This window comes from Phascolarctos cinereus, unplaced genomic scaffold (assembly GCF_003287225.1).
Source record: "Phascolarctos cinereus isolate Bilbo 61053 unplaced genomic scaffold, phaCin_HiC Scaffold_4;HRSCAF=312, whole genome shotgun sequence".
Classification (NCBI taxonomy): Eukaryota; Metazoa; Chordata; class Mammalia; order Diprotodontia; family Phascolarctidae; genus Phascolarctos; species Phascolarctos cinereus.
The window spans coordinates 249,886,371-249,908,912 of record NW_027555847.1 but is presented as its reverse complement, the minus strand read 5'-3'; the positions used below and the strand labels follow the sequence as shown (position 1 = coordinate 249,908,912).

Below are 22,542 nucleotides of genomic sequence, written 5' to 3'. Positions count from 1 at the left end.
TTGACTCTAGGCCCGGCACTCTACCCACTGTACCACCTAGCTGCGCTTGTATTTAAATTCCTGGGTGAAGTGCTGTGGGATTTTCTAGGGGTGGAATCTTCTATGCTAGGAAAATACTTGAGTGAATGACAGAATGGAAGTTACGGGAAGCTATGACTGGGCTTCTGAAGGTGAAGTAGGTGCCGATACCTCGTATACCCCAAATCTATTTTGGCCGAAGGGAGGATGCGGTGTAGCCAGTTCCGGGTCACCTTCTGTCCACAGATCTGGATCTTGTCTGACCACAGGAACTGTAAGGCGGAAGGTCATGGTTCTGTATTGGGAGTTAATTTGTTACTTCTCAATCTTTTCTCCCCACCCACTCCCTCTTTCCCTTCCCCACAACCCTTGGCTCTGAGTGGGGCTGTCAGATTTCTGTTTGCTTAGTAAACACACTGCCTGGTGGCTTTGTTCTATTTTCTCAGTCTGAAGTGATCTGAGTTCCTGACCCTTTTAGCAGTAAGCTTCCTGGGCCTGCCTAGTAGAACTCATAGTTCTAACCCCTCTCACTTTTCTGCTTTACCTAAAGAGGTTTTTGTTCTCAGTCTTTTTTTCCCCCTTCTCTATAGCCGTCTCTTCCATCCCTACCCCTAGAAACTGGGAGTCCAGTGTTTCTCCCACACAGTGAAGCCTTATGCTCCAAATGCAGGACTCGGAGTCAGGAAGACTTAGGTTCTACTAGCACCTGTACCTTTGAAGCTTATCACCTATATGACCCTAGGCATTATGTGTTATTTCTCAGAATTAATGTGCTCTTTTATAAAAAGGGGATAATAATAGCATTTATCTCAAGGGGTTGTTGTAAGGATCAAATGTAATAATTTCTGTAAAGTGCTTTGCCTACTTTCTCGTTTTAAAAAAGAGGCTGTTGAAGGCCTGAATAGCCTATATGATTTGCCCAAGGTCAAGGTAGTGAATGTGACTGAGAAAAGATTTGAACCCATATTCTCTGACCCTCAATCCTATTTCTACTCGTGTTATAGTCTTATTATTGCCTTTCAAAGTTAGCTGTATTTATTATTTTTGGTTCCTTGTTATTCACTGAAAACTTTGGACCTGGGTTCTTTTTACTTTTAGGGGAGGGAGGTTGTTAGCTCAAATCTTTGTGAATATTGACTTTTGTATGCTTAGAGATGTCTTCCCAACCTTTTCTACATGAGTACTTGATGGCCTGTTGCCATAGGTGGGAGAGATTTTTGCTTGGATTCTTTATAGGATGCTGTCCTCTTTGGTGTGCTGTCCAGTGGGACGGGGGAAATTGTGTTTTTTACGTAGTGATTAGGTTCTGCAAATCTTCATCATTTGTGCTAGTCCCTTACAGGGTCCTGTCTTCATCTATATTCCAGCCTCTGCCATAATTTCCTTCCTGCCTTTCCCGTCTTCTTTGCTCCCTTTGGAGTACTCTATGATCTCATGATGCAGTTTTTGCTGTTCCTCAAACATAGCTTTCTATCTCTTGACTCCATGCTTTTGGGCGTGGGCTGTCCTCCTTGTCTGGAATGCTCTACCTCCTCACTTCTACCTCCTGGTTTTCTTGGCTTCCTCGAAGATTGAGCTCAAATTCCACCATCTTCAGGAGCTATGTTCCTGGTCCTCCCTGGCTGCTAGTACCTTCTTTCTGAGATTAATTTCTGTCTACTGTGTAAATACCTTGTGTGTACCAGTTATTTGCATATTGTCTCATCCGTTAGAATGTGAGCTCCTTGGGGGTGGGGACCATGTTTTTGCCTTTCTTTGTATCTCCAGCAGTTAGCATAGTGCCTGGCACCATAGTAAGTACTCAATTAATCTTTATTGATGGATAGATTTATTGAATAAGTGCCTATTGACTGACTTCTCTTTCAGAGGGGGTGAAGCTCAACCTTACAAGCTATGAACTACCCCCCACTGAACTTCTGAAACTTCCTCTAGCTCTTGAGATGCTATCTTGGAGTTAGGGACTTAAGGTTCTTGGAGTTTGCTAAGCAGAAATGACTTCTCTTCTAGTGAGTGCCTGTTTATTGACCCTGGCCTTAAAGCATCTGTTTAGTCTGAGACTGCCTCTGACCTTCCTGTTTTTTTCCTCTAGGCAAAACCCATTTATGGTGGCTGGCTGCTTCTTGCTCCAGAAGGGACTGATTTTGATAATCCTGTGCACAGGTCTCGGGTAAGGAAAAAATTGTGGTTCTTTTCCTTTGCATATTAAAACTCATTTTTCGAAATGGCTCCTTAACCTTAACTTGTTAGACTAGAAAATCAAGGGAGGATTTTGAAGTTTGTGAATAAGAGCAGAGTAAAGAAGAAATCTGGATAGGTGAAATACCCATTATAGGGTTTAGGACTTCACAGAAAGGGTTTCTTTTAGTATAGGACCCTTAAGAAAAGGGCCCAGTGGGTAATCATCTGCTAGTCTTCTGGACTGATCTGCCCTGGAGAAAATAGAGTTGGAGACTAAAAGCAGAAAGAAATTATGAAAGTGTGTTTTTTGTAATTGTGATTGTAAAAGTTTTTAGCAAATCAAACCCTAATCTTCTTCCAGACCTTCCACTTAAAAACAAATTAATTCCCTGAGATTTTAGAAACAGGTCCATCAACATCTGCTTCCCTCATGTGCTCTACGAGCTGCTTGTTGATGTCATGACATCAGAGTGGTCTTTTCATAATGTCATGGGTGCTCTCAGCGTAGTCAAGCATGACAAGGAAAAGGAAGAGGAACTAAAAAAACATGGTTCCCAGCCAGTGGTTTGTTCTTTTGTCAGGAAGCCTTTTTGGAGCTGACAGCATCACACAAACCTTTTGTTTTTCATGTGTTTTTGCCTCCTTTTGGCACTGCCTCTTTACCCTGAAGAGTGGTTCCAGTCCTCTAGCCTTCCTGTGGGCTACCCGGCCCTTTCTGTTCAATTCCTATGACCTGCCCTTCCAATCCTGAATTTTAGGCTGTCTTTTCAGTAGTATCTTCTAGCCCTTGGGATCCGGAATGTCCTTTTAAGTTTTGAAAATTTCTAGAACTTAGATCCTCTTCGACAAGGACCATTAGAAATGAGGGGAGGTAACAAAGTTAATATAATCCAGTTTCCTAGGACTTTCATCCATAAAACCGCTGTCTCCTAAGGATAACTCCAGAATTTATGCTGCAACATGTTTCTGTGTTTTGGGAGTGTCCCAGGGCCAAGAAGGACTTTTCTGACCCTCTTCCTCTGAAGATGGTCCTGAAGCACTGATTCATCTATAATGTGGCCCAGTGGCTTGGAACTTGAAGATTGTGAGGTCCCCATGTCCAGCTGTTTCCCAACATGTGGGAGCCTATGCTGTATAGTTGGTATTTTTTGGTTTTTGTTTTGTTTTGTTTTTAAAAAACCAGCCTGCCTGTGACTGGGCTTGTCATAGCTATAGAATGTTGGAGTTGGAAAGGACTTTGGAAATCATTTAGACCCACTCTTTCATTTTACAGAGGAGGAAACTGAGGCCTAGAGAGGGGAAAAGGCATTCAGGTTCACATTTAAGTGACAGGCTCTTAGTTGTGGAGAATGTAAGCCCTCTAAAAGGAAGGACTGCATTAATTTTTAGTATTTTTAGTGCCTAGTACAGTGGCTGGTGCTCAGGTATAATAAATGCTTGTTGACTTGAATTAGCCTTTCTCCCAAGCGCCTCTTAATTTTGTAGCTTGTAACATTTGACCTTATTGTCTGTCCAGGATTGGTGGAGGTAGAGAAGATTCTTTCTCTGGGGCCAGAACTCCATTGATAGGTCACCCCCCTGGATCCTTTAGGCAGAGGAATACCACTGTTTTGGTTTACTCTTTGATATTTTGGTCATTACAGCTTCAGTTAATGCCATATTCTTCCTTTCTCTTCTCCCTAACCTCCCTGCCCCAGCTCTGGTCCTTTGCTCCTGTTCCCTGCTTGAGATCTCCCATGGGACCTTAATTTTGATGGAAATTCCCTGGAGCATCCCATCTCAGATATTTCTCAGGTTATTAGCCTTATAACTTCTAGAGTATCTCTAGAGTGGTTCTCAGTTACCTGGCATCTTTGTAGTTGCCCCATGAGCTAGTCAGATGAGAGATTTAGGCTCCTTGGAAAGGCCAGACTTCTTTTTTAACATTTTTTTATTTTTTAGGCTGTTGGGGTTAAGTGACTTGCCCAGGGTCACATAGCTAGTAAGTGTCAAGTGTCTGGTCTGAGGCTGGATTTGAACTCAGGTCCTCCTGACAACGGGGCTGGTGCTGTATCCACTGCACCACCTAGCTGCCCCTCAGCCAGGTTTCTTTTATGGAAAACATGATGAAGAAAGAGAGGTCTTTTCCCCCTGGGTATATGTCATAATTCCAGCTATGGTTAATAAGTGCTGATATTCTCTCTGCCTTCTACTTGGTGAAAAAGTAATACTTGGCAGGCCAGGCTGGGATTTACACTGGTACAGACTCCCCCATTTCTGTTGAGGAATTCATTCTTCCAGTTATCCAGGTTTGTGACGCTGGGTGAATCTCAGGTTAGAGTTTAAATTGACCCTCCCTATCCCTCACCCCACCTATCCAGTTACCAAGTCTTATTTAATTCTCGTTCTACAACATCTCTTATATCTCTCCCCCTTTTTCCACTTACATAGTTATCACCTCAATTCAGGCCATTTTCACCTTTTTCCTGAACTACTAAAACAGCAATTTATCTCCTTGCCTCCAGTGTCCCCTCTCTCGTCCAATCTGGAAATGGAACTGGGGAAGTAGTGCATTCCAAGAAAGGGAAAAAAGCTTGTAGGAGTACATGGAGTAAAAAAATGGTGTTATCAAATTCGTGGAGCAGGCATAACATTTTTGAGGGGGATTATTATGAAATAAGGCTGGAAAAATAGTAAGAAACCAGATAGTGGAGGGCATCAAATGCCAGTCGGAGGCAATACCTCTAATGTCTCCTCTCCAATCTGTCCTTCCTTCAGCTGCTAAAGTAATTTTCCTGAGACATGTTGCTGACCAAGTCACTTACTTCACTGCTCAAAAGTTTCAGTGGCTCCCTATTGCCTCTATGATAAAATAGGATCTCCTCAGTCTGGCATTTGAGGCGTTCCACCCTCTGCTTCCTTACTTCTTTTTTCTGACTGTTTCTTACTACTCATTTCATAATAATCTCTTTTACAAACTTTATGTCCCATCCAAGAATTTGGTAACTCCATGTACGACAAGATTTTTCCCTTTCCTGGAATGGAATTCTTTTTTCAAAGTTCATTCTTTCCTAATCCCCCCGTTGCTAGGAATTTTCTTTTCTCTATTTGACTTGTATTTGATATCTCCTTAGTAGAAAGTGAGCTCTTGAGGGCAGGAATCATGTCATTTTTGTCTTTGTAATCTCCATGTTTGTACAGCACCTTGTGCATAGTAAATAGTTAAAATTTGTTGAATTGAATGACTGGTGTCCATGTATGGAGAGAGTAGAGACAGTTGATGATTACATCTCAGAATTACACTGTGACCAGCAAAGGAAAGATCCAACTTTGGGGTTTGCTTAGCCAGAGATCCCCTCAGCATTGGTTCATAGGACAAAATGAGCTTCCATTCGGTTTCTCTGCCTAATGTTGGGTGGTCTAATCTGAAGGCCCAAGGCCCCAAGCTCAGAACCTTCCTAATCACCCACTCTCCATCCTCTTTCTAGAAATGGCAGCGGAGATTCTTCATCCTCTATGAACACGGACTTCTGCGCTATGCTTTGGATGAAATGGTAAGCAACCTTTTTATTTTTAAGCTTTCCCCTTATATATATATGTGTGTGTGTGTGTGTGTGTGTGTTGTGTGTGTGTGTGTGTGTGTGTGTGTGTGTGTGTGTATTTTTTTTTTGCCCCTCTCCTTATTGATGAGACTACACCTTTGGGTTGTGTCTTGACCCAACTACAATGGGTTATTGTCACTGGTTGCTCTTTGGTTCGATGTGAAAAGCTTATGGCATTGGATAGGAAGTTCTTGGGTTTGATGTAGGTCTTAGGTTGGAAGGGTCTTATTCAGAGGTCATGGGGCTGAGAACAAAGTCCAAGAGAAAACCTCTTCTATCTAAGTGCTGATAAGCTTCTAGGTTCCACCAGAGCATGTCCAGGTAGAGAAGAGCTAAGAGTCAGAAGTTTACTTCATTTACATCTAAGAATTGAGCCTTCTTTGGAGTTTGTCTTGTAGCTTTGAGCTCTGGGTGATAAGCTGAAATTAAGGAATGCTGAATTTAAGCACGTTCATTGGTCTGGATGGGGATTAGTGTCTTCCCTATCTCAAAATCATTATTTGTCCTTTTTGCCTTAAGGTTTTCTAGGCCTTACTGAGCTGAGAGAAAGTCGGTGTATGTGGGGACTTTGGAGGAGGTAGTGGGCTGGTGGTCAGTATGTCCCTAGTCATACTGATATGATTGCTCCGCCAGTGACAGAAATACCTTTCTTCTCTGATATTTGGGGGCCCCCCCACCTGTTTTCCTTTGGGAACTGGGCCAGTAGGTGCTATTGTCATGTGATGCCCATCCCCACCCCCCACTCCCCATCAGGCCTCTTTTGGTAATGGTTGGGGGAAAAAACCAACAGCTCAAAAACCTATGATGTGAGCATAGTGCGACATAATTGTCTGTTGAGAAATGTCATAGGTGAAGATTTTAGAGAAACTTTAGATTTGTATGAACCGATACAGTGAAATAAACAGAAATAAGGGAACAACATTCACAGAGATTATAATACATAAATGAAAAAAATCAGCTTCCTTTTTATTGAAGTAATTTTCAAAACCTAGTGCAGGAAGGTCCTGAAGAATAGATAATAAAATGTATCTCCATCTAAGAGAGGGAAGGACTGTTAGGGCAGAATGTTGCATACATTGTCTATCAAAAGCAGTCACTGAATGAGAGTTGTCTTTGTCACAAGGGAGGGTTTAATCTGGACAGGGAAAGTCTTATTTTTCCCTTAGGAATGAGCAAGACTTAAACATCAAAGACATCAATAAAACTTTTTTTTTTTTGGCTAGGCAGTGGGGATAAGTGACTTGCCCAGGGTCACACAGCTAGTAAGTGTTATGTGTCTGAGGTTGGATTTGAACTCAGGTCCTCCTGCATCCAGGACTGGTGCTCTATCCACTGTACCACCTAGCTGCCCCAATAAAACATGTTTTTTAAAAAAAATCAGGTCCCCTTCCTCTAGAATACTCAGGTTGAACAGAATTGTTCCTTTCTCTTTCCCCTCTCTCCAACCTTTATTCTGTTAGCCTGGTCAGCTTCCCTTTCAGTTTGAAGCCTGGCCTTTGGGAAGGGTTCGAGGCTAGGTTATTCTCTTTCTGATGTATATGTGGAAGGAGAAGAGGGGGACAAATGGAAGAATCGTTCAACCAGTCCAAGCAGTTCAGTAAGAATTGATTAAGTACTTAACTGAGTACCAGGCAGTATGGTAATTGCTGGAGATAACATAATAAGAATTAAACAGTCCCTGCCCACAAGGAGTTTATATTCCTCTGGGGAGGCAATATATATCCCTGTATAAGATAGGCAGAACTCTTGCCTAGCTAAAGTTCCTTGTTTAGCACTATAGATATAAAATTATAGAGGAAGGAGTAACCTTTAAAGATCACTTGGTACAACCATATCATTTAAAAAAAAATCATTGCCCTTTTTATATCATAAGTCTTTTAGAAAAATAAATTGTTTTAAAATTTGTGGGAGTAAGTGGCGCAGCACCCACATAATCTGGAAAATTTGCATAAAATTTTTTGGCCCTTCCTTTGAACCAGAGAAGAATTCTTTATTATTGGCCCTTCCTTCATACCAGGGAAGAATTATTTATTATTATGGTATTAAAAGGTAAAATATCTTGATATTATTTACTGCTATACACATATTTTATGCATTTCTGAATTTCTAAACTTTTTCCTGTTGTCTTCTGGTCTTTGTGTGTCATCTGTGGTTTCTGCAAAACTTCAAAATTCCTGTTTAATTTCTTATGCCGACCCTCCGTATATTGAAAACGGGATGGGAAAGTTGCGATGTGGAAGAGATAACTGTATTTTATTTTCCCCCACTTACCTGTAGAGACAATTTTAAACATTCCTTTTAAAAAATTTTCATCATAAGTATTTACCTTTTTACTTCCCCTCCTCCCATGGAACATAATAGGAAAAAAATTAAGCAAAACCAAACACTCCATCAACCACATCTGGCAGTATATATAGCATTCCTACCCATAGGTCCCACCTCTATAATGAAAATATGTTTCATCATGTATTCTTCAGGGCCAAGATTGGTTGTTACAACACAACCCCCTCATTTTTCAACTTAGAGCAGCAGGTTTCAAAGTGTAGATGAAGGGCTGCTGATGAGTGTGCAGGAATCTTCCAGCTTCCTTCTGTTCTTTGTGCATTTTAAAAAAATGTTTCAGTGACCCTCCTCCTCCTCCTCCTCCTAATTACCATAACAGTCCTCTCCCAATTTATCCCAATTTAGTAGTATTTAGAGTAGTATTACTTGTTCATTCCACTCATGGAAATCTTGAATGAGTTGGGTTTTGTCCTTGGCTTGTCATGTTTATAAATGAGTTACTTTGCTGATGCTGTTCAGTGTTTCATATCTCTTCATTGGCTGCTAATTCCCACTAATGTCATTCTTCCCATGTGCCTGCTGAGTGTTTCTAGTGGCAGTCAGGAGCCTGGGGTGAGGGGGGGGTATCGAGGATGCCCATTGACCAAAAAATAAAAGTTTGAGAATTATTGACTTAGGGAGGAGGGCAGTGAGAGAGGGAATGTGCTCCAGTTAGTACAGGATTTATGTTGTAGTTAAGGAACCTGGAAAACAAATTCTTTGGTTCATTATCCCTCTGGTAAAAAGGAATCTGAGCTTGTCAGACCCTTGGCTCTGTGTGTGTGTGTGTGTGGTGTGTTGTGTGTGTGTGTGGTGTGTGTGTGTGTGTCCTGCTGACATTTTTTCAGAGTGTGGCATTGCTTTTAGTTTGAGGCCCAGCCTCCTAAACTGCTTTGAGATTTCCTTTTGTCTAACCAGGGCTGGCCTTTGCTTCAGGTCAGCCACAGTTTCATCGTTCCAGAAAGGGTCAGGGAGGGTCTTTAGAGCCATTTCTTTGTATGTGTGTGTATTATTGCCGACAAAGGTGTTTACTGCCCTTCTTAAAGATGACAGATTCCCTTAGAAACCTGTTATTTTGGTTAAGAAGGCTTTCCCTAAGTCTGTCCTAAATCCATCCAAATGGTTTAGTCTCTCTGCCTTTGCACTTTCCATGTCTGATGTTCGCTTTTGTCTCTTGGGCTCAGTTGCATGATCATAGGGTGGGGAGCTGCTCCAAAAGGCTTTTGTGATGCCGAGCACGTAGCACCACAACCCAAGAACCTTGTTTCTGGAGTTGAACCCAAGTCTTCTAAATAATTGAGGTTGCTCAGCAAGGAACACCGGCACCCTGTGATCAATTTTTAGTCTCCCAGCAACCTGGACAATTGCTGGGATGTTATTTCATGTCCAGCCAGGATGGAGAAGAGACTCTTTGCCAGCCACGTGGATGAAGAAGAGGAGCCCTTAGAACCACCTATGGCTAAAAAGGAAAGAAAAGAGGGAATATTGGGGCCAGGTCACATAGTGGATTTCCATCCCTCTGTAATTAAAAAAAAAAACACCAACCTTTGTTTATTGGAGGCTATTACTTGGCTCTTGACCTTTTCTAGGAGTTGAAAAGGCTAACCTGGGGAGAGTGCCGGGGGATGAAAGAGAAGAAGCGGGTTGTTCCCTCCCCTCCCCCAATTCCCTGGTTGTCCATCTAATTATCATTTTTTGTGATTATACCTGATACTGTGAAGATGCTCTAATATACCCTAAAATATTTATATGGTCCATTAGAGTTGTGTTCAAATCATTGGTTAGGGCTGGAAAGACATATGGTTTATATTCCATCCAGAAAAGGGGTTTTCTGGGGTTGTTCTTTGAACATTGGAAACGGTTTGACTAAGGAGAGATGGGACTTAAATAGGGACAGATTTTAGGAGGAGGGGGGAATGTGGCTCTTTTGTTGGTTTTTAGGTAATTGGGGTTAAGTGACTTGCTTAGGGTCACACAGCTAGTAGATATCTGAGGCCAGATTTGAACTCGGGTCCTCCTCCTCACTCCAGGGCTGGTATTCTATCCACTGTGCCGTCAGCTGCCATGGAATGTGTTCTTCAAAAGCAAAAGAATGAATTAGAATAGGCCCAAGCTTACCACTGTCTCCCCTGAATTTATTTGTGAAGGTGTGTGTGTGTGGGAGAGCAAGAGAGCAGGATAGGAAATGAAGAAAATTGTGACAAAATTTTATAATTGTTAGGAAGTGTGGCAGGTCATTGAAAGGAAACATCAATTCAGACTTGACATTAGGGCAAATGATCTCTCACCTGGAAGTTTAACAGAAGGGCCAATCAGCAAATACTGATAACCATGTTTTAGGCACAGGTTGGGCCATAGCTACTTACTGTAGAAGTCCTTTGGAACTGTGGGATTTTGTGAGTGCCTGTCTTGCATAAGGCACCTTGCCTGAGAGAGAAGTTCACGTTAATGAGAATATAATCCTATACCAGTGAGTTGATAGGTGCCAAGTGAGATGAGTACAGGCATTACATCAGAGATATTGCAGGTTCGGTTTCAGACCACTGCAATAAAGCAAAAAGTGTAATAAAGCAAGTCACACAAATATTTTGGTTTCCCAGTGCATATAAAAGTTATATTTACACTGTACTGTAGCATATTAGGTGTGCAGTAGTCTTCTGTCTAAAAAAAGTACATACTGTAATTTAATAATGCTTGATTGCTAAAAAAAAATGCTAACTATCGTCTGAGCCTTCAGTAGTTCTAATCTTTTTGTTGATGGAGGCTCTTGCCTCAATGTTGATGATTACTGACTGATCAGGATGGTGGATGCCAAAGATTGGGGTGGCTGTGGCAATTTCTTAAAATAAGGCAACTGCAAAGTTTGCCCCATTGATTGACTCTTCCTTTCACTTGAACACTTAGAGGCCATTGTAGGGTTATTAGTTGGCCTAATTTCAACAGAGAGGCCTGAGGAGGGGGAGAGAGATGGAAAAGGCCAGTTGGTAGAGCAGTCAGAACACACGCAACATTTACTGATTAAATTGGCTGTTATGGGTGCAGGTCATGGCTCCCCAAAGCAATGATGATAGGAACATCAAAGATCACCAGAACAGATATAATAATAACGAAAAAGTTTGAAACATTACGAGAATTGCCAAGATGTGACAAAAAATGATGCAAGCACATGCTGTTGGAAAAAAGATGGCGATAGACTTGCTCCATGCAGGGTTGCCACAAACCTTCAATGTGTAAGAAACATGATATCTGTGGAGCACAATAAAGCAAAGAGCAATAAATAGATATATGCTTGTACAGTTAAGCACTGAGGAATAGAAGCCAGTCATGATTGTGGAAACAGCGTTCATTTGGTTTGGACTTAGGGGCTCTCAATTCCAATCCCAGCTAGTCTGTTTATTAATTTTTTAGGTAAACCACTTCTCCTTCCTAGGCCTCAGTTTCCTAATTTGTAAAATGAGAGGTTTGGATTATGTGATCTCTAAAGATCTCTCTGAGTTCAAAATGCTAGTATCTTATGAGATCGAAGGAGAGGATTGGGATAGTTGGGTACACTCCACCATCTTGATCATTCCCCTCTGACCTGTGAAAGATTCTGGGCTTTTCAATATTTACCTTTTTAAAAAAATTGTTTTATTTGAACTTAACAAACATTCCTCCCCCATGAGCATTTATTCCATACAGTTTACTTTTTTTAAAAGTATATAATAAATTCAACACATCTAAATTGTCCAGTTTATCTCTGCATCCTTCTGTTCTCTGTCCACTTTAAAAAATGTTTCAATGTCCCTCTTCTTTTTCCTCCTTTGTCTTTTTTTTTTATTATTAACTTAGGAGCCTCTCTTAAAATGGACAAACAAAAATCAGGCAACTGAAAAAGAAAATGGAAGAGTGTCTCTGTTATGGGCCCTCTCTCTGCTTTCCCCCCCCCTCCTCTCTCTTCCTAAACTCTTTCACTTTGTGGCCTCATCACTTCTCACAGGTTTAATTATTTCTCCTCAGATGACTCTGAGATCTGTATACCTTGTCATTCTCTTTCCTAAGCTTTATTCCCACATCACAAACTATCTACTGGATATTTTGAAGTGTATGTCTTTTTAGGTGTCTAAAGTGTAGCATGTCCAAAAGTGTGGAGAGAGAAGAAAAGAGACAGGGACCCATCATAGGGACCTGGGGTGGATAAAGGTGTCCAATAAGGGAGACTGAGGAAAGGTCAGACACATAGGAGAACCAGGATAACCCAGAAAGAAGAGGGTGCATAGTTACTAGTTTCAAAGGCTACCGAGAGATCTACAATTGAGAAGAGGCCATTAAATTTGGTGATTAAGAGATCATTGAGGCAGCTATGTGGTGCAATGGATAGAGTACTGGCCCTGGAGTCAGGAGGACCTGAGTTCAAATCTAGCCTCAGCCCATAACACTTATTAGCTATGTGACTCTAGGCAAGTCATTTAACCCCAATTGCCTCACCCCCCCCCAAAAAAAAAAAGGTTTAAACCTTTGTAGGAGGATTTCACGGTTCAGAGCTGCCACCTTGGAGATCAGACTTATTAGTGCACCCTGCCCATCACTGCTTAATCTGCAAAAATGTCTGACAAACCACATATGGCTGAGATTCAGAAATTTGATAAGTCTAAATTGAAGAAGACTAAAATACAACAGAAAAACCCACTGCCTTCAAAAGAAACAATTTAACAGGAGAAGTAGGCAGGTGAATTGTAATGAAATCTGCCTTGCCAATATGCACTGTACATTCCATAAGCATTGCCTTCTTAATTTTGCTTCTTTTAGCTGTTTAACTATGTAAAATGCAAAGAGGTTAGATAAAGTTTAAATGACTCTGCTGTCCCTTTCAACATCAAAAGAGTAAGGAACTACTGACATTGAATTGAATGAAGGCCGACCCAGTTCCCTCTTTCCATCTGCCTGTCATGGCTAGTTTAGGTCCTGGTGGCATTAAAAAAAATTTTTTTTTTTATAAAAGAGCTTGCATGTTGGTGAAAAGAACCTGAGTGAGACTATAGTAAGTCTAGTTAACAGTAAAATGCAAAGCTGTACCAAGGTCCTGGCAAGCTGTAAAATGCAGTTAATCAGAGTGCCATTTTTTTTTGTTCAAATGATTTTAATTATTGGAATGCACAGTTTTTAAAATATGCAACTAAAAAGGTTTAAAACCTGAAAAAAAAGATCATTGGTAACTTTCAAAGAATAGTTTCAGTTGGATGATAAAATTGGAAGTGATATTTATAGAGAATTTCCAAGAGAATAAGAGGGAAGGAAGTGGCGTCACAGATATGATGGTTTTCTCAAGGAGTTTGCCTGAGAAAAGTCAGTTATCCACTGAATCTTTTCATTTTGTTTTTTTAAAAAACAATATTTCATATCCATTCTCTTTTTTCTCCCCACATGTCATTATCCTAGTACAGGTCCTTGTCCCTCATCTTGACTATTATAATATTGTCCTATTTGATCTCCTTATCTTAATTCTCTCCCCGCTTCGTTCTGTCCTCTTCAGACCAAAGGCCAAAGCTTGGCCATGTCACCTTCTACCCAAGGCTCCATATTAGAATTAAATACAAATGCTTTATATGATGTTTAAAGGTCTTCATGACTTAGCTTCGTCCTACTTTACATCTTTGTACACATTACCCCTGTCCACCCACTCAATGATCCAGCCATACTGGCCTGATTTCTATTCCTTGACTGAATGCTCTGCTTCTAAACCTCTGCCTCTGAGAAGCCCTGGTTCCTCTCAAGACTCAGCCCAACTGCCACCTTCTACATGAGCATTCAACTTCTGGTGCCCTCTATCCCCAAATTGGCTTGTAATCATTTTGTGTGTATTTCCTCTGTACCTTTTGTGTCTGGTAGGAATGCAGGTTCCTTGAGGGTAGGGATGATTTCACTTTTATCTTTGTTTGCCTGACACTTAGCATAATGCCCACCACATTGTAGGATCTGAATAAATGATTCTTCATTGATTTACATGAATACATTTGTGTTAAAGTTTAATGTTATATACTCATACCTATGAACTGCAATATGGCAGATTACCCTGTGGAAGATCTTATTAGTTATATCCAGCCTGTTGGCAAATGATCATGGTGTAAATGGGTTATTTGGCCTCTGAAGAAGTGTTCTAGCCACATGTTGTGCAATTTATTCTGCAGGATTTGGGGACTGGAGTGGTGTTCTAGAACAAGCAATCATAGGTATTTTCTTTTCAAGACATCTCTCTGATCCTGCCACTTTGGAAACATTTTTTCCCCATAAATTGGCTGCTTTGTTCCTGTGTGTGTACGAGTGTAAGAAAGAAGCTGTTTCATCTAAAAAAAAGAAAGATTTCCCAAGCTGGAAACAAAATTAAGATGGGTTTAGTCCAGCCTTACTAGTTACTAGGAACTTGCGAAATTTGGTGAGGTGATAGTTATTTTGGCTAAGTGGGCTAATGAGCTCAAGGACCAGATGGATCCAACTACCCATCCCCTCCTCTGTATGCTAGTTTCTTCCACAGTAAAGTGTAGTCTCTGTAAAATGTTAATATTTTTATTGTTTTGGGACTAGTGTAGAGTTAAGGCAGATTGTAGTTAATAGGCAGTGTGTCATAATGAATTGGATGCTGGATTCAGAGTAAGGAAGACCTGGGTTTGTATCCCTTCTCAGACTTTAGTGGTATGACTTGGGGAAGTTGTCCAACATCGTGAGCCTCAGTTTTCCTCGTGTAAAATGGGGCTAATAATAGTGCCTGCCCTACAACATTGTTGTTAGGGTCAAAGTAACGTAAACTTCTTGGCAGATCTTCAAGGGACACAGACATAGATACATATGCTTTTTCATATATGTATGTATATATATATACACACATGTACATATATATATGTGTGTGTGTGTGTGTGTGTGTGTGTGTGTGTGTGTATGCGTGTGTATGCCAGTGGTTATTGTTTTTAGGTAGAGAGCTTCACCAAAAAGAGGTTTTAAATTTGGGGATGAAGTAGTAATTTCAGGTGCCCCAGTGCTGAAGCAAGGGAGTAGAAGGCAAATTTCTTCAGCTGAGCCTTTGAAGACCTCATATTTCCCACTGAACTTGGCCCCATGAACTGGGTTTGTAGGACAGCCTGGCCCCTCCCAGCCCTGTTTTACAAGCGCTCTCCCTTATGGGAGAGAAAGAGAGAACAGATTCCCTGATGTTCCTAAACTGTGTCAGCTCTGGGACAGCCTGACTCTGTCCCACCTGGAAAACCTATAGAGGAGCCATTTTGAGCAGGGAGGCCTTGGTCTTGAGGTGGGAGGTGGGGGTGGGGAGAGAGATGGAAGAAGGAGATTTGTAACTATTGAAGCAGATTATGTTATCAGAGAGTTAGGAGCCAGGACAAGCTGATCTTTCACTTTGGGTATTTGTTTTTCTCCTCCCTAGCTAAGCCCTTGACTGCAAGGTCAGATAATGTTTGTAGGATTTTTTTCGGAGAGAGGGAGAACTGTTTACACATTGGAGGTCTCTACATCAGCTCCTCTTCTAGATGGATGTTGTGGAAAAGGGTAACGTTAAAGCTGTTGCAGACAGTAAGCTAGGAGGAGAGGGTGGAGTGTGGGTGGACTTCATAGGTTTGAAACACACAGCAAATCTATTCCACTGTGAGCTTCCTGACCCATGTGCTTCATGGAGAGGACAGTAAGGAAATAAAAGCTTTAGTCTTGAACTGTGCTACTAACTGTGTGATATCGAATCGGTCACTTCATTTCTCTCCAGATCTTACTCTTCATTTTTAAGGAGTGAGTTTGAGCAAGTGGTCTTTAAGGTCCCTTCCACCTTTGAGGTTCAAGGATTCTAAAAGTCTGCAGTTGGGGCAGAGCCAAGATGGCGGAGTGAAAGCAGTGACTTGCTTGAGCTCTCCTCCAAACCCCTCCAAATACTCATAAAAAATGGCTCTAAACAAATTCTGAAGCAGAAGAACCCACAAAAAGAGTGAAACAAATTTCCAGCCCAAGACAACCTGGATGATTGATCAGAAAGCTGTATCGTGCTGGGCTGGGAGTGCAGTGCAGTGCGGCGTGGGCACGCAGGCTGCAGCAAACCTGGAGTAGGCCTCAGAGGACTGAATCTAGGGCAGCTGTGGAGGTTTCCAGACTCCTCAATCCACCAATGCTAAAGACAACTTAGAAGGTCAGTGGGAAAAGTCTGTTTCTGTCAGTGCTGAGAAAGGAAGGTGGGGTCTCAGCTCCATTCCCCAAGATCTTGGGGGGGGGAGGGGGCAGCTGCTTCCCAAGCTTCCAGCCCACAGACTGAGGGGGAATCCAGTGGCTGATCAGAGAGGGATTGCAGGGATCTCTTTGCCAGTGCTGAGGCAGGAATCTTTTGCTTTGCCTGTATTTGGATCTAGGCCACAGTTCTGGGCGGAGGTGCTGGGGTGAGGAGGAGCGCTGGCTTGGTGGAGCTTGTAGTGGCTGTAGAGAGGAACCCCTCCTAACAGTTACAGGACAGAAAGGAGTACTTGTAGTCACAGGCCAGGAAAGGAGTAAACACCTCGCCCCTTATCATACCACCTTGGAAGAACTGAAAATTTACACGTCCCTACAAGTATCTCTGAAAACAGCTGTACAACCCCCCTGCCCCCCAAGCTTGGGATAGTACATTCTCCGCATTGGAAGCAGATTCGTACCTTAACAAAGAGTTTAAAACTGAAGTAATTGGCCAGGATTGAGCAAGCAGTGCAAAAAGAGTCAGACTATATTATCTTACTTTGGTGAAAAAGAAGATCAAAATATACAACCAGAAGAAGACAACAAAGTCAAAGCTCCTACATCCAAAGCCTCCAAGAAAAATATGAATCAGTCCCAGGCCTTGGAAGAGCTCAAAAGGGATCTTGAGAAGCAAGTAAGGGAAGTAGAGGAAAAACTGAGAGTGATGCAAGAAAATCACAAAAAACAAGTCAACAGCTTGCTAAAGGAGACCCAAAAAAAACTGAAAAAAATAACACCTTAAAAAATAGCCTGACCCAAATGGCAAAAGAGGTCCAAAAAGCCAATGAGGAGAAAATGCCCTAAAAAAAAATTGGCCAAATGGAAAAGGAAGTCCAAAAGCTTGCTGAAGAAAATACTTCCTTAAAAATTAGAATAGAGCAATTGGAAGATAGTGACTTTATGAGAAATCACGACACAGTAGAACAAATCCAAAAGAATGAAAAATTAGAAAACAATGTGAAATATCTCATTGGAAAAACAACTGACCTGGAAAATAGATCCAGGAGAGAGAATTTAAAAATTATTGGACTATCTGAAAGCCATGATCAAAAAAAGAGCCTAGACATCATCTTTCAAGAAATTATCAAGGAAAACTGCCCTGATATATTAGAACCAGAGGGCAAAATAGAAATTGAAAGAATCCACAGATCTCCTCCTGAAAGAGATCCCCAAAGGAAAACTCCTAGGAATATTATAGCCAAATTCCAGAGTTCCCAGGTCAAGGAGAAAATATTACAAGCTGCCAGAAGGAAACAGTTCAAGTACTGTGGAAACACAATCAGGATAACACAAGATTTAGCAGTTTCTACATTAAAGGACCGCAGGGCATGGAATATAATATTCCGGAGGGCAAAGGAGATAGGATTACAACCAAGAATCACCTACCCAGCAAAACTGAGTATAATCCTTAGGGGAAAAAATGGTCATTGAGTGAAATAGAGGACTTTCAAGCATTCTTGATGAAAAGACCAGAGCTGAATAGAAAATTTGACTTTCAAATACAGGACTCAAGTGGAACATGAAGAGGTAAACAGGAAAGAGAAATCATAAGAGACTTATTAAGATTGAACTGTTTATGTTCCTTCGTGGAAAGATGATATGTATAAATCAAGAGACCTTTGTCAGTATTAGGGTAGTTGGAGGAAAAAAATTATATGTATGTATATATAGATACACACTAGACTCAGTTTTTTCATCTGTAAAATGAGGATGGTAATATTTGTACTACTGGTGTTTGGCAAAGAAAGTTCTTTGTAAGTCTTAAGGTGTTGTATGTATTTGAGGAATTATTGATATCATCATTACTATTATTCTTATTCAACATTGCTAGAGTTTATTTTGTGCAAGCACAAGGGAAGAGCCCAGTTGTGATTTGGATATTTAAAATGAATCAAATTCCCTCTTCTTTGTTGTTGCTCAGTTGTGTCCAACTTTTTGTGACCCCATTTGGGTTTTTTTTGGCACGGATACTGGAATAGTTTGCCATTTCTTTCTCCAGCTCATTTTACAGATGAGTAATGAGGCAGACAGAGTTTAAGTGACTTGCCCAGGGTCACAAAGGCAGTAAGTGTCTGAGGCTGGATTTGAACTCACTAAGATGAATCTTTCTGATTCCAAGCTCAGTGCTCTATCCATTGCATCACCTAGTTGCCACTCCTTTACTTTACCCTAAACAATCATTTCAGGACAGCTCTACTTGAAACCTCCCTTTGTGCGCTGCCCACACAAACCCAATGATGCCTACGTTAACAGTTTCCCTATTATGCAAAGAAATTATACATATGACATGACAGACAACACCCACCACTGAAAGGATGCCAGAAATGTAATGATGTGAGCTATATGTAAAGCAGCTGGTGTCCAAACAACTTAGGACCTTAGGAACAGGACGTAGAACTGTTTGGATCAGGCTTGACCAGTCTATGTAACTATTTATAGCCCTTGTTTTCTCCTTTCACCTCTCCCTTTTCTCTGAACATTGCTTGTGTTAAATGTCTGTCTGCCTAGATGTATATTCAGGTTGGAGGAGAGAGGTGAACATCAACCACTCAGGTAGCATTTGGCTTGATGGAGAGAAAGTGGTTTTAATGCCTTACTTGCAAATCTTTGAGTTTTCAGTGTGCTAATTTAAAAAAAAAAGCCTCCCATCTTTCTGTCCCGATTGGGATTGTGATCTTGTAAAGTCTGGTAGATGGCACAGTTAGCACTGAGGTTGGAATCAGTGACTGATGGACCCCTTGGATCTGGTTCTATGGAGAGAAAAGACCATTGAGATTGTGGCATAAGATAACTTTTCTATTGGAAAGAAAGCAGAAAGCTGAGGTAATCCTGCTTCTGCATTATCCTTTGAATTTGCCTAATTCATTCCTGAAGCCAGTGCTGTATTAGAAAATAACCTCTGGTATTCTAGGGTATTAAAAAAAATTCTAATGCCAAGTATCTAGGTATAGATGGTGGTGAAGAAATGATAACTGCTGAAGCAAGAACTGGCTACTCAATAGAGCAGATACTAACTATGGGTTGTAGGCAGGGTGATGTCTCCATGGGGTGTAGTTAGGATGGAATGAGAGAAGCTGAGAGAGAAGGTCCTTAGAGCACCTGTAAGATACTTTTCTATCCTATGCAGAATAAGAGTTCATTGCCTCCAAAGACGTTGAGTCTAGTCTTGATATTAATCCTAAGTGAAAAGTTGCTGTTAGGCTTGGCTAGGCCCCAATGACATATTTGTATTCACTGTGAACTTGCCAGGACATGGAGACACCAAAGGTATATTCTGGATCAGGTGGGCTGGTGGGCAAGGTATTGTAGGTTTGAGCTGTGTAAGAAAAATCTAGATAGAACTTTATCGCTGTAGCTCTAATTGGGACTAATGGAATTCTGTTTGCTTTCCCTCCTTTCCTTCCCCTTGGTTTTATCCTTTACTTTTTCTGTCTGTAAAAGGAAATTTGGCCTAGTTTCTCATTCTAGATAAATATAGTGGAAAGAGTCCCAGATTGGGAGTCAGGAGACTTAGATTCTAGTCTTAATGATCTGAACGACCTTGGCAAAGTCCTTTGTCCTACCACTCTGGGCCTTGTCTGTAAAATGGGAAGATTGAATGAGATGATTCCTAAGGTCCTTTCTAGTTCTAAGAGCTCTGGGAGAACTTTTAGAGAGCTTGCCTTTTCTTCTCTGCAAGAATGGATTCTCATAGGTGAAATTTATCCAGGTCAGAGAATGCATTCTAGTATATGTACTACCCTTTCCCTTATCCTGTCCCCCAGGGACCATACAAGAAGAGTTGAAATTAACCTCAGAGACATTGTTGTCCAGTGCTCAAATTTTACAGATGAGAAAACTGAAGTCCAGAAGAGTGAAGTCATTTAAGGTCACTTTTAAGATACACAGTTTCACTCTCATATACTTTCTGAAATCTTTCAAAGCACTTTTTGTTGGAAATCTGTTTCAAGGCCATTGTTTCAAGTTATAGTTTTTCCCCTTGCTACTGTTACAATAGCTACTTGCTATTGTTTACTGTTGCTCCCACTTGCTACTGTTTTCATTGTCACAAGGTGATGGATGGAAGCTGTATGGTCCTGGGGTGCTGCAGGCAATGATGAAGGGAGGTGGGGGAAAGAGGGTGGGTGGGAGTGTGAGAAAAGACAAGATCAGGGATTTGAACCCAGGTCTTTTGACTCCAAAGATCGCATACTTTCCCCTGTGTCAGGCTGCCTCCCATGCCTTTGAGATGAGTATGGGAGGGTGTGGGCCTGAGGTGAACTTCAGGAATAAATTCTCTCTCTCTCTCTCTCTTTTTTTTTTTTTGGCTAGGCAGTGGAGTTAAGTGACTTGCCCAGGGTACGAATAAATTCTCGATAGAATTTATTTTCTCTTCTGTGTTCTTTGTGTTTCTCTTCAGATGCCAGGTAGAGGTGGTATGGAAGAACTGAAGGAATAGGAAAAGGGAAGTCTTTCAGGGTGTAGGGGCAGGGGGTACAGAGAAGGACGGCCTGTCAAGGAGTGTTCTCTGAAGGTCTTTTCCTATGATCCTTATGGCACAGCCTGTTCTGCTGGCATCTGTTACCCACATGGAGGAAAAGTAAGCGGAGCTTGGGATCATTATCCTTAAGAATTGCTGTGGGTTCTTTCCCTCCCTCTCTGTTTTAGTCATAGCTACAGTCTGGCCCTAACCAGGATTATAATTCAATTTATCTGTTATTTCTTTAATGCTCTATAAAGTAGATTAATTAGGCCTGCAAGCCAGCTCTCCTGATCTGTTTCCTTTCTGTCAAATTATTTGAGTTTCAGTTGTGCCTCTGATGTCACTGGCTGTGTGACATAGAACGAGTTATTTTCCTCTTTAGGCCTCAGTTTCCTCATCTATAAAATGGGTGCATTGGACTAGATAAAAATAGCTGATACTAATTTAGCATTTTGAAGTTTGTTAAGCATTGTCCATACACGTTATCTTATTTGAAGTTCATAGTAAGCTCGTGAGGTTGATATTAAAACACTTTGTTTTTTTATCCTACCAGTGTAAAAAACAGGGACTGAAAGAGATTAAATGAGTTGTCATGGTCTCCCAGCTAGGAGGTATGATTTGATGCCTGGTCTTCTTGGTTTTTAATCTAATAGTTTATCTACTATGCCTTGCTACCTTTCTGGCTCCTTCTAGCTCGAAATCCCATCATGGGACACAAAGACAAGAATGAAACAATTCTTGTCCTCAAACAGTTTATATTCTATTGGATGGAAACAAGATTACATAGAAATTAAGTATAAAATGTATACCAATTAATTTTGCTGGGGACAGCATGAGCAACTTCAAGGGGTGGGGAGTGGGAATTAGTACAGCTTCCTCTATTAAATAGGACTGGGGCTGAACTTTGAAGTGAGCCAGGGATGCTGTGAGGTGGAGGTAAGGAGGGAGAGCATTCTGGGCATGGTGGGCAGCCTGTGTAAAGACATGGGAACAGATAATGGAAGTGCTTGAGGAGCAACAAGCAGGCCAGGTTGGCTGGAACGTAGTGCTAGAAGGTGAGCATTTTATAAAATTAAGTTTTTATTTGTAATGTCAATTTTTTTATATCACCATCATTTCTCCCAAAATCTTCCTCCTGTGTCCAGAGAGCCATCTTATATAACAAATAATAGGTGAAAAACAAGCCAAAGGAAAAGGAGAAAGATTAGCATAATTGATCAATCCATCGAAAAAGTCTGAATATGTGTGCAGCGTACAACACTTGTGGACCTCTCACATCTGCAAAGGGCTTGGGCTTGTGGTAGGGGTATCTTCTCACATCTCTTTCCGGCCATGCTTGTTTTTTATAATTTTACAACACTTACTACTGATTTTTGTACGTGCCTGTGTTTCTTTCCATTTACGTTATTGTAGTCATTGCGTATATTGGCTTTCTTGGCTCTGCTTACTTCACTCCGCATCAGTTCATGTAAATCTTCCCATGCTTCTCTATATTCATCACACACATCTTTTCTTATGGCAAAGTAACGTCCCATTATATTTCTATACCACAATTTATTCAACCATTTCCCAACTGAAGGATATCAACTTTGTTTCCAGTTCTTTGATTTCACACAAAAAAAGGGCTGCTACAAATATTTCAGTGCATATGGGGGATTTTGTCTTATCAGTGGGCCTCCATGGATTATAAGCCTAGTAATGGAAGTGAGAGGGAGCCGCTGGACCTCCTTCAGCAGGGTAGTAACA

General features: G+C 41.2%; 2 protein-coding genes across 2 annotated transcripts in view; both read left to right on the top strand.

The window, feature by feature from the left end:
- Positions 1-22,542, top strand: part of MPRIP (myosin phosphatase Rho interacting protein) — a 233,971-nt gene that overhangs the window by 46,788 nt on the left and 164,641 nt on the right. The window contains 2 exon segments of the mRNA XM_020967312.2: positions 2,108-2,185; positions 5,664-5,729. Coding sequence (XP_020822971.2) covers positions 2,108-2,185; positions 5,664-5,729 — 144 coding nt within the window.
- LOC110194789 (thymosin beta-4-like) lies at positions 12,656-12,818 on the top strand. The gene is given in 1 exon segment (XM_078151929.1): positions 12,656-12,818. A coding segment is annotated over 1 exon segment (135 nt). The 5' UTR covers positions 12,656-12,683.